Here is a 12,042-nt window from a genome sequence, read left to right on the forward strand (position 1 = left end):
TTATTCCCCCATAAACACACACACACACACACACACACACACACACACACACACACACACACACACACACACACACACGAACACACACGAACACACACACAAAGACACTCACACTCACACACACAGTAAAACCCAGGGAGGATGTATTGATTTATGAATACAGAGTTTATTCTTCACTGAGACTATAAATGCTTAAATATCAGGATACAAAGAAGAGGTGGATGATGGGAGGCTCAGCCCACATCCTCCATGTAGTCGGCTCCATGACTCTGACTGAGCTGAGAGACGCTGACGTCCTGAGTGGATTCATCCACCTGTGGACAGAGACAGAAATGAGCCTGAAGCTGCATTTGGAGCTGCAGGTGAAGCTGGAGGGGCGTGGTCTCACCTTGTCGCTGTGGTCGGGACCCTCAATGGAAACCTCCTCAATCTCCTCACCGATGCTCAGCTCGCTCTTGGAGAGGTCAGAGCGGTGACTTAAAAAAAAACAGAAGAAGAGTGAGACGAACCTCCGCCTGCCCAGCCTGAGCTGTGTTCAAAGACCAGAGGACAGGTATCACTTTAATGCAAAACATGACAGTGGCTTTGTGGCACTGCGGTCAGCAACACATCTGTCCTCTGTTCCTTCAAGCTGAATCTGAACAGCTGCTTTACAGATGTGGACGTTTTCAACTATTTCGTGCAGAAACATTTAAAAAAATCCCTGAAATCTGGGGGCAGCAAAAACATTGCAGCGTTAAAAATCACAGCTGTGATGTTAAATACTGATTTAATCCTGATTTAATCCATCATCCCCATCGGCGGACATGACGCAAGAAAAACCACAAACTACTTTTCCTGTTAATGTCTAAACTCTGGTCTAACACCCTTTGGGAAACATAACATCCTTTTGCCACTAAATGGTGCTATGACAGCTGTTATATGTGTTCAGGGCTGGACTTTCGTCAGACATCTGGAGCAACTGGGTTTCCCAGTGAAAGATCAAATAAGGAGCAGTGCCGTGAAAACAGGCTCTGATGTAATAATAATGATGAGCAGATCCAGCAGCACCTTCGAAGCGTGAGTTCACAGATATCACAGGAACATCAGACCCTCTGAATCCTCGAGGTTAAAACAGGACGTGAATAAAAACAGCGAATGACGCTAGTTACATAAGGGTTAAAGAGTATGTGTGTGTGTGTGTGTGTGTGTGTGTCTGTCTGTCTGTGTGTGTATGTGTGTGAGAGAGAGAAACACACACAGGTACGTACCTGTTGAAGTCGTCGTCATACTCAACCTCATCATCTGAGGGAAGAAAGTGAAAACCTAGTTAATCGTCTGACTTCATCCAGCTCAGAGTCAGAATGTTGGAGGACTTGTTTGTTTGTTTGTTGGTGTTTTAGTTATGTTTCTGTCATCGAGCAGGAAGAACATACAGCTACATGTACATGCTGCTGCACAGTTCCTGTTCCTGTGGCGGACACTTGTATAAAACAGTGGCCCTTTCTCAATTCTCAAGTACGTGAGTCCGTACTCACGTTCTCGGGAAGTCCGTACTTGCCGAGAACGTGAGTACAGACTCAGGATTTGTACAATTGGAACACCAGCGTACTTGATGATGTCACAGGTCCGGAGTTTTTACTGCCGTGCCCTTTTAATTTAACTGTGATTAATATGTTATGAAGCTTAACTTTACTCTCAGCCAATCCAATTTACTCAGGAACAAATAAAACACTGAAATAAACCAAACATTAACATTTAGAAGTTATCTAAGTGAGTTATATATCATGTTTAACCTGAGTAGCGAAATCTCTCTGTTAATAAAAATAGTGTACATGTATGCCTTAATAAAAACAAAACAGGTGAGAAGTTAGAACGCTTTTAGTTTATTTTAGCAGACACTCAAAAATTACAATAGACAGTTGCTGGGGTTTGGAAGAGAACTGAACAAATATTTAAAATATAATCTGATCATTTTGAAGCAGCCTTCAGAATCTCCACGTATTAACATGCTGTTTTTGTTCCCGGTGAAAATGTTTCCTCCTGAATTGAAATATATCTCAGCCAAATCAATTTACTCAGGAACAAATAAAACACTGAAATAAATCAAACATTAACATTTTGAAGTTATGTAAGAGACTTACAGTGGGATGCAAAAGTTTGGGCAGCCGTGTTAATAGTCATTATTTTCCTGTATAAATCGTTGGTTGTTACAATAAAAAATGTCAGTTAAATATATCATATAGGAGACACACACAGTGATATTTGAGAAGTGAAATGAAGTTTATTGGATTTACAGAAAGTGTGCAATAATTGTTTAAACAAAATCAGGCAGGTGCATAAATTTGGGCACTGTTGTCATTTTAATTATTGGAACTCAAATTGGCTTGGTAAGCTCAGTGACCCCTGACCTACATACACAGGTGAATCCAATAATGAGAAAGAGTATTTAAGGGGGTCAATTGTAAGTTTCCCTCCTTTAATTTTCTCTGAAGAGTAGCAACATGTGGGTCTCAAAACAACTGTCAAATGACCTGAAAACAAAGACTGTTCACCATCATGGTTTAGGGGGCAGTGGTTGCCAAACTTTTTTTGCCAGGCCCCCCTTCGTTTTACAAGAAAAATGTTTTCGCCCCGCAATGGCTCTGCGCCCCGCCTAGGGGGCGGGCCCCACACTTTGGGAGCCTCTGGTTTAGGGGAAGGATACAGAAAGCTGTCTCAGAGATTTAACCTGTCTGTTTCCCCAGTTAGGAACATATTGAGAAAATGGAAGACCACAGGCTCAGTTCAAGTTAAGACTCGAAGTGGCAGACCAAGAAAAATCTCGGATAGACAGAAGCGACGAATGGTGAGAACAGTCAGAGACAACCCACAGACCAGCACCAAAGACCTACAACATCATCTTGCAGCAGATGGAGTCACTGTGCATCGTTCAACCATTCGGCGCACTTTACACAAGGAGATGCTGTATGTGAGAGTGATGCAGAGGAAGCCTTTTCTCCGCCCACAGCACAAACAGAGCTGCTTGAGGTATGCTAAGGCACATTTGGACAAGCCAGCTTCATTCTGGAATAAGGTGCTATGGACTGATGAAACTAAAATTGAGTTATTTGGGCAGAACAAGGGGCGTTATGCATGGAGGAAAAAGAACACAGCATTCCAAGAAAAACACCTGCTACGTACAGTAAAATATGGTGGTGGTTCCATCATGCTGTGGGGCTGTGTGCCCAGTGCAGGGACAGGGAATCTTGTTAAAGTTGAGGGACACATGAATTCCACTCAATATCAGCAGATTCTGGAGACTAGTGTCCAGGAATCAGTGACAAAGCTGAAGCTGGGCCGGGGCTGGATCTTTCAACAAGACAACGACCCGAAACACTGCTCAAAATCCACTAAGGCATTCATGCAGAGGAACAAGTACAACGTTCTGGAATGGCCATCTCAGTCCCCAGACCTGAATATTATTGAAAACCTGTGGTGTGAGTTAAAGAGAGCTGTCCATGCTCAAAAGCCATCAAACCTGAATGAACTAGAGATGTTTTGTAAAGAGGAATGGTCCAAAATACCTTCAACCACAATCCAGACTCTCACTGGAATCTACAGGAAGCGTTTAGAGGCTGTAATTTATGCAAAAGGCGGATCTACTAAATATTGATTTCATTTCTCTTTTTGTGGTGCCCAAATTTATGCACCTGCCTGATTTTGTTTAAACAATTATTGCACACTTTTTGTAACTCCAATAAACTTAACCTGAGTTTAACCTGAGTAGCTTAAAGACTGCGGGGGTGGGTTGAAAATTATGTGCCGGGAGTCTGCTGTTCTCGCCGGCTCTAGTGATCCTCGACCTCCCGGTCTGCTATGACAGAAGTCAGACGTCTCCGAAAATATCGGAGCACTTTTGGAAATATATGATATCTTTATAAATCGAGCAGATATTTGAAGCTTACATAGCTACATTCTCGCCTGAAAATTACTTAAAACTTTATTTTGTGACCCAGAAAGAGTAATATTTAAAAGTTTTTAGCTGTGCTGCTCCGCCATTGCCGCGTTTGAGTTTTGGACGAAATGCATTCTGGGATATTTAGCTGTACCAAGTACACACAAGTCACCACCGATGCATACTCAATAAAACGGGAGGAGCGAGAACACATCCAGGAATTTTTTGCGTTCTCGGCTTGATGCATACTTTGAATTGGAACAGTACTTGGTCTCCAACTGATGATGTATCACGAGTACACGAGAACGCAAGTACACACAAGTACGCATATTGACAGGGGTGCACATAAGTGGTCCGCAGGTGTGCATTCGCTGTCAAAATAAAAGACGCCCACCAGATAAGAAGTTGCAACGCGCGTTTGTGTACATATAAAAGACACTGTTTTTGTCTGCTAGAGTGGGATTTTCACAGCATACTCTGCACCACATCTCGCGTTCATCACTTGTTTGAAGCCAACTCACCTCCTGCAACCACTTTTCCGAGAATACGCACTTCTTTTGTGGTTCGGACTCCTTCTGACATTTCTTTGGAGGTGGAGGAACACCAAAGTAATTGCTTAAAGGAGCTTGCTTCTTCGACATCTTTAAGAGTTCTAAACAAATGTCTGTCCTCCTCCAGAAAATCTATGTACGCAAACGCGTGTTGCAACTTCTTATCTGGTGTGCGTCTTTTATTTTGATAGCGAATGCGCACCTGCGAACCACTTATGTGCACCCCTGCATATTGAGACAGGCCCAGTAAGTTTGTCAATATCAGCTAAAGGTATGGGAGCTCAGGCTCATCTGTTTGATGTGACAGAGGGGGGGGGCAACTATCAGAAAAGCATTATGTGAAGGGGAGGAGCTAAAGCAGCTAGTTTCAGACAGAGTATTATTCTGATCATTTGACTGATCACAGCTTCTGATAGTCATTGTGTCCTCGTTAACCTATGTTTATCTTATTAGTTGATATTTGTAGTTGTATTTATACTTGTTTATTGAGATTCCACGTGAGGTTTGACCTTGTTCAGGTGTTTGTTTCTGCTCATGTACTCTGTGTTATGTGATCTAAACCTAGTGCGTGTCAGCGCTGAATCCTACCTAAATGCAGAGATCCACTTCTGTCACTTGGAGCCTTGAAGCCTCTGTCTTTGTCCTGAGACGCTCCTGCAGAGAAACCACGAGTTCCATTTTATCTGTCAGCATCGACAGCTTCACTGAGACTGCTCTAGAGCAAACAGGAAGTTCCACATCACCAGTCCACACAACCATCCAACCACACTAACATCCAACCACACAACCATACCAGTTGGAGTCCACAGAGAACAGCCACGTTCAGGATCACAATCAATTCATTAAAGATATGGTGACCTCACAAAAACACACTCGACCCAAACTCACTCAGACAAACAAACTGACCGTTCCTGCTGAGGTTTGGCTCTGACACGCTGCTTTGTCCTCCTCTTCCTCCTGATGCCGGTCTCTGAGCCTCAGACAGTGACGCTGCTGGACTCCCCCTGTATCCGGACACCTCCGCCTTCCTGTAGAGAAGAGACAGCACAGACTGAAGACCCTGACAGTGCTCAAACATCAAGACACAGACACCCCCCACTTCAGCCCTGATCAGACCTCCCCTCTCCCACCCAACCAGAGCAGACAGCATCAAACAGCAGATTCAACATGGACCAGAAACAGCGTGAGAAGAGGGGAGTTGTAAAGAAGCTGATCTATTGGCTCTACCTACAGCTGCACAGTTCAGGCTGCTGGTTCCCATGCTGTGGGGCATGGCCCTCCAATGGCTCAGGAGATAAACCCAAGGGTTCGTAATATATAAACCAGGGCTCGCAAAATCGCTAGCCCGATGTCCCTATCGTTGGGCAGGGCTGAGATAGCTTTCGGTAGCCCGACCGGAGATATCGCTAGCCCCGGGACGTCGGGCTCGCGATTTTGCGAGCCCTGTAATGTAAACACTCAGAAACCTTTCGTAGATTTCACATTTTCTGCACAGATCGAACACTCTCGTTACGTCAGTGAGAGTCTGACTGAAAACCGAAAGGGGTGCACTTGATTAATGACAAAGAGAAGCCAGCGACAGCTTCAAGGCAAAAATAAATACAGAAAAAGTGGTGTTTAATCAGTTTTTCCTGTCTTTATGATTCCTGAAGTCATCCCTGGAACTCAAAGCTGACCTATCAGTGAAGCCTATAAATCATTTGACTATAAAAGGACATCCCCTTTCTGTGACATCACACAGTTCAGGAATATAAAAAAGGTTTATCAAAACACTTTTGTGTTCACGAGAGGAACCAAAATGTCAGAGCAGACAGGAAAGCCCAGAGGTTTGATGCTGACCTGCTTCACCTGGAAGGATTCATCAGTGACCAATCACATGAAGAGAGGTGCACCTGCAGCTCACCTGAGCTCAGAGGGATCAGAGAGAGGCTCGTCTCGCTCGCCCTCTGTGTCAGCAGCCAGCACAGATAAGCTGATGCCAGGAGAGAGAGGAAGAGGAGAGAAGAAGGAAAGAAAGGTGTCAATGAACATCAAAGTCTGAGCTTCTAGTGAGGAGGACGTAATCAGCCATGAAAACTGTTAAACACCCTCGGAGTCATGAGCAGAGGAGGAGGAGGAAAAGCTTGGAGCTCCCCCGTGACCCACTTTCAAACATCATACAAGTTTCACATCGCTGCCAGCAAACTGTAACCTGAGCTGAGTACAGCTTAGCCTGCGGGACTGGCATCAACAGGGATGCTGTTTTAACTCATGCTTAGTGAGGCGGACGGGCGAGCAGTTCCAAGTTTACCTTCCCCAACACATCACACGGGACACAGCAGGGCGGGGCCTCACCTGGGAGCGGGCACAGGTAAGAGCAGGGCATGCTGGGAGATCTTCGGCAGATGTTTCTGTGGTCGCTCCGTCAGGCGGCGCTTACACGAGTGTCATTCCTGTATCTCTGTGTCCCTTTATGGGTGTGACGCTCCCTGCTATTAACAGGCAGCAGCGTGCAGAGCCCGTCACACACACAGGGAGCAGCGAGTTCAATAACATCCGCTCACTGCTGATTGATCACTGATCTTAAAATCAGACTGACAGGGTTTCAGGTGCTGCCCCGACTCCGGCTGCTCCACTTTCATCACGAACGCTGAACTGAGAGCTGCGTAACATTCTACAGGCGGTTACCTACATAGAGCTCGGTCACACCAACATGGAGCACAGCCACACACACACAAAGACAGCTCGGTCTCACCCACAGAGGGCTCAGTCACAGCCACAGAGGGCTCAGTCCACACCCAGTCCATCTAGGGAACACCAACACCGTGATCCTGCTCCACATTCAAACCCCAGCTCACAGCTCTGAACACCGCCTGACAAGCTGTGAGAAACACAGGATCTGTCCCAGCATGGAGGGCTCTGCAGCCAATCATCATCATCATCATCATCATCCTGGATAAATCTGAATGTTTGCATTCATCAGCTTGTAAGTGAAACAGCCCAGAGCACAAAGACACTTCAGTGAAAATCTGCTCATTAAGAACAAATAAAAATAAATTATAAATAACAGTAATAATAATAATAATAATAGTAATAACAATGATTCTTATGCAGTCTGTAGTGAAGTGAAGAGTGTCTGTGTTGGTCTCAGCGCATCTGTTTCAATAAAGTTCTTTAAAGTTCTTTAACAAAGAACGTACAGCTCCTCTGATTGGGCGGGACGGGGCGTGCACACTCACTCGCTCAGACTTTTGCCTCGTCTCAAGGAGGACACGATGGAGTCAGAGAGACTCTCCTCCAACACGGGGACGGGACTACCGCAGGAGGAGGAGGAGGAGAGAGAAGGAGGAGAGGAAGGAAAGGGAGCACGTTCAGACACAGCACAGACAGGTAAAGTTCAGGTGTGAGATGAAAGAGAGAAAGCTGGAGCAATTTTCTTTTAAATAAAGAAAAATCAGTTTTCTATTATAACATGTTTTCATTTATCAAAATGTTCAGATTGTTTGCAACATTTATTTTATTGAAACAATTTGTTTCATAGAATTATTTTCCTTTTTTGGATTCAACAAATACTTTCTGGAAATTTTCCTTTTATTTTGGAGGGGAGCGTAAATGTGAGAGGAAGGATGACTACTGTGGTTTGAAGCTGAAAGGAAATACGTTTGACCCATGAATTCACACTGACTCAGAGGTCAAAGGTCAGCCAAGCTCACCAGCCATAGGTCTTCTGTGGTTTGGGCAGCGGGTCGTCAAAGAAAGAATCTCCTTCATCGAGGTCTTCCTCCCCCTCCAGGTCCAGGTCCAGGCACTCCCTCTTGTCGGCGGAGGTCTCCTCCTTCTGCTGGAAGTCTCCTTTACTCAGAGAGCGTTCTGAGTCCTGAGCAGCGACATGACAAGTTCAGGTCACACCGTGCACCCCAGACTGGAGGTGAGCAGGTGATGAAGACGCGGTAAAGAGAAAGATGTGGAGGCCGATTAAAGCTGCAGTAACCAGGTCACAATGTTTTAGAGCAGAAAAGATAGTTTTGATCATAATCAGCTGCAGGTCTCAAACAAAAGCTGATGTTCAGCAGCCAGGAACTTCCTGTATGTTTCACAATAAAAGCTTTAAAAGAGGCAGCACCACAAGTTAGAAAAATGTTCACGTCTTCATTCAGAAATAAACAAATCTATTTAACCAGTAAAACTAAAGATGTGTAATCCTTTGCAGCTTTTATACTGAAAGATGGGAACAAGAAGAAGCCCTTTTATCACATAAACACAGAATAAACTAGGTTTATGATGGGAGTGATTGTGTCCGGTGAATTCAGATGATATAGCTCACAGGCTTAGTGTACTGCCCCTCAGCAGACTTCCTGAAGTCCGCCAATCAGGAGAAATACAGCAGCGAGGGGAAGGAGCTAAAACGTATTTTCCCATAATCGGATAAGTGATTATTCTGAACTACGACTGATGCAAAAGTGCTCTGGAAAGTTGGGGATGTTTGAATGTTAAAATATTTAAAGTTAGAGCCTTTCATTTTAGTCCCTAACCAGAAGAGCTATGATCATTATAGCTGATGACTCATGAGATGAAAAGGTGAGATTAGCTTCCTGTTTCTGAACTGTGACAGAGGAGGCCAGAGAGGAGCGTTAGTCAGAAGAGCTGCTGTTTATGGTGATGGTTAGCAATAGCACAAGGTGAGTCTCTCCTCTGCTCATTGTGTTACCTGGGCTGCTGTCTGACTCTGTCCTCTGAGGCCTTTATACCTGGGGATCTGTGCAGGACAGGACAGCAGCTATCAGCTAACAGGCTAACATCAGTGCTACACGGCTATCAGCTAGCAGGCTAACATCAGTGCTAATATCAGCTCTTACATGGCTATCAGGTAACAGGTTAACATTATAGCTAAATGGTTATCAGCAGACCTAACAGGCCAACATCTTCACTACATGGCAGTTAACAAGCTAACATCAGTGCTAGCATCAACTCCATGCAGCTACCAGCAGAACTAACAGGCTGACATCAGCATCTTCAGTGGTGCCAGCAGCTGTAACTGTGTTAGAACACAAATTAAACTGTTCTGATTCTGTTTTGTGAACTATTTACCCCATGGTGTTCATTCTATCGCGGTACACATGTGCTAAAGTCTGCTGCACCCTGACCTTTAGTGAACTGTTTACTTTATGTTTGTTTCTGTATGTGTTTTGAATATTCTTGCTTTCCTTATTCCACTCAATTTTATTTTATTTAGCTAGCACCAAATTACAACAACTGCCACCTCAAGGCTGTCGCGCTTGGGGTAAAACAAAACACAAACCCAGAATCTCTGTGCTGTCACCACCTTTAAAGACAGGGAGATGAAGTAAAGCGGAATGACCTTTGACCAGTCAGATGACGGAGCAGACGCACCTTACTGAGAGGTGGAGGGCTGACTTTCTGTTCAGGTAACTGGCTATGGGCCACACCCATATCAGAGTCCTGAAGCACCTGAACAAAGATGAGACCTCGTGAGACTCGGAGTCTCTGAAGAGCATTTTCTGAGATTTATACTCTAAATGTTTCACATTAACTCGTAAAATGTGATCAGAAAAAACCAAAAACTGAGTCTCACCACACTCCTGCACTGAGAGAAGAGCCGCGGTACATCCCGAGGAACTGCTGGAAGTCTATTGCTGTGGACGGATCGATCAAATCAACCAGATCAATCAGACAGAACAGTGAGAGCTTCATCAGAGTTTCTGATCAGTGTGATTGGTTTAAAATCGTTTTCTTACTTGTAGAGAAGTCTTTGTCTGAGGCTCTGAGCTCATCAGTGACGAACCTCTCCAACATGTTCCTGTAGGTCACACAAACAGATTAACCTTCATCATCGTCATCATCATCCTCAGGCTCTTTCCGTGTCCCTCAGCACTGTCTGAAACAGGAAATAAAACCTACTTGTTCACAGCGGGAACAAATCAGTAAAGATGTTTTTCAGATTTTCTCTCAGCACTGAGCCGCTGTGGTCCTGCCGGGGTCAAAGACGAAAGATCAACACTTGAAGCCTGTGGTTGGCTAATGGCTGATGACATCACACACAGGTACAGTGTGGGCCTCACCTTGTTGTAAAAGTCAAACTTCTTCCTGGCATTTGTGATCTGTTTCTGAGTCAGCTCCTACAACGAGGAGGAAGGAAGGAAGTAGTTTATTTGCTGATTAGGATCAGATGTGACACGTGTGAACCTGTGACCTCACGCTGACCTCTCTCAGCACGCTCAGTTGTCAAGAGCTGAAGCAAGATATTGGCTGAGATTAGACTGCAGCTCACAGAAAACAAACCACAGATAAAACCAAACCGGTGCAAGCAAACACACACACACAAACACACGCCTAACACACACACACGTTTAAACCACGTTGAACAGAAACCTGGGGGGTTAAAGGATAACTCTGGATTACTTAATCTCACACTCAGGTTGGCCTCTGAGGGACGCCACAGATGGAAAAACATTCAGAGACCACGCCCATACCAACCCATAAATGCCCTAACAGGAGGACGGGTTGACCAACCGACCAGTCGAGCTCCAGAAATAGAGATTGAAAATGTGACGTCATTCTGGGGTAAAACCACAAAGGATTCTGGGAACGCGTGGCAAGCGGTACTAGCGCACGCAGGCTTTCACATGAAAACAGTCACACAGCGATAAAAAGAAACAAGATAGGGCAAGAAGCTGTTGTATTATTAACTGCAATAGCCGGTCGCATGAGAGCCACGGGAAGCCGACGGATAAAGAGATCGTTTTTTATCGGATTACGTCGTGGAAGAGAAATTGTTCAAGCCATGTTTCCGAAGTAACAAAGAGCCGACAGATGGCCTGGATTGCAGCAACTCAAAGACCAAATATAATGTGCCAGAACACTCCAGCTCACATGTTAGTCTGCTCCAAGCATTTCCACAAAGGTACGTCTTCTGTTGTAGTTATTACGTAATTTATCATAACATAATTCTTGATGTAGGTTACAAATAAGTCTTATATTGATTTGAATTGAATTCGCTGCGCTATGCTGCTTTGTTCACTGTGGCTTTATGGGCTAATGTTTGTTGTGTTTTGTAGGAAAACCAGCCTACAAAATGCTGGAATGCGATCCAGACTGGGCACCTCTATCAACCTGGGTCATACCGAGTTTAAAGCTGCTACCAGAGCGAGATTTGATCGATAAGAGAGAGAGCGATATCAAAACAGCCACTTAAACGTCCGCATATATGTGCCCAAGTGTTGTATTGAAGCAATCGAGTGATGAATAATTGTTTTCCAGTATGTTGTTTTGCAATGTTTTTGGGGTTTTTGCATTGTTGATTTGTTTTTTATCAAGCAGCTAATAAAGCATAATGGAATACAATTTTGCCTCTTTCTTGTAAGATTCTATAATAGAATGAAACAATAATGCCAGTTATAAATAAAGACAATAAATTGAATGAATTACGAAACACTCATTTTATTTCTATTAGATCTGAAAATGTTGTGTAATACTACAACCTGAAACGACAAATAGATTGCTTTGGCCTGTACACGAAATAAATGGGAAAAAAAATGTAACAACAGCTGTGAAATGGAATAGTCCAAATCGCCAAAG

The 12,042-nt window shown here is 44.3% G+C and overlaps 1 protein-coding gene across 4 annotated transcripts; it reads right to left on the reverse strand.

Moving 5' to 3' along the window:
• Positions 1-146: 146 nt before the first annotated feature.
• Positions 147-10,681, reverse strand: LOC116312508 (centrosomal protein 43-like). 4 transcript variants are annotated; one of them, XM_039607632.1, is made up of 14 exons: positions 10,527-10,681; positions 10,366-10,435; positions 10,203-10,264; positions 10,040-10,100; positions 9,838-9,915; positions 9,155-9,202; positions 8,160-8,323; positions 7,686-7,760; positions 6,371-6,439; positions 5,374-5,495; positions 5,056-5,121; positions 1,251-1,284; positions 389-476; positions 147-314 (listed from the first exon to the last, which is right to left on the reverse strand). In XM_039607632.1, exons 5-14 carry the CDS (start codon positions 9,895-9,897, stop codon positions 234-236), a joined length of 807 nt encoding a protein of 268 aa, XP_039463566.1. In that variant the 5' UTR covers positions 9,898-9,915; positions 10,040-10,100; positions 10,203-10,264; positions 10,366-10,435; positions 10,527-10,681; the 3' UTR covers positions 147-233. The 4 variants fall into 4 exon arrangements, with proteins under 4 accessions (XP_039463566.1, XP_039463567.1, XP_039463568.1 ...); XM_039607633.1 differs by lacking the exon at positions 9,155-9,202; XM_039607634.1 differs by lacking the exon at positions 7,686-7,760.
• Positions 10,682-12,042: the final 1,361 nt, after the last annotated feature.

The sequence above is a fragment of the Oreochromis aureus genome, unplaced genomic scaffold, assembly GCF_013358895.1.
Source record: "Oreochromis aureus strain Israel breed Guangdong unplaced genomic scaffold, ZZ_aureus HiC_scaffold_150, whole genome shotgun sequence".
Taxonomy (NCBI): Eukaryota; Metazoa; Chordata; class Actinopteri; order Cichliformes; family Cichlidae; genus Oreochromis; species Oreochromis aureus.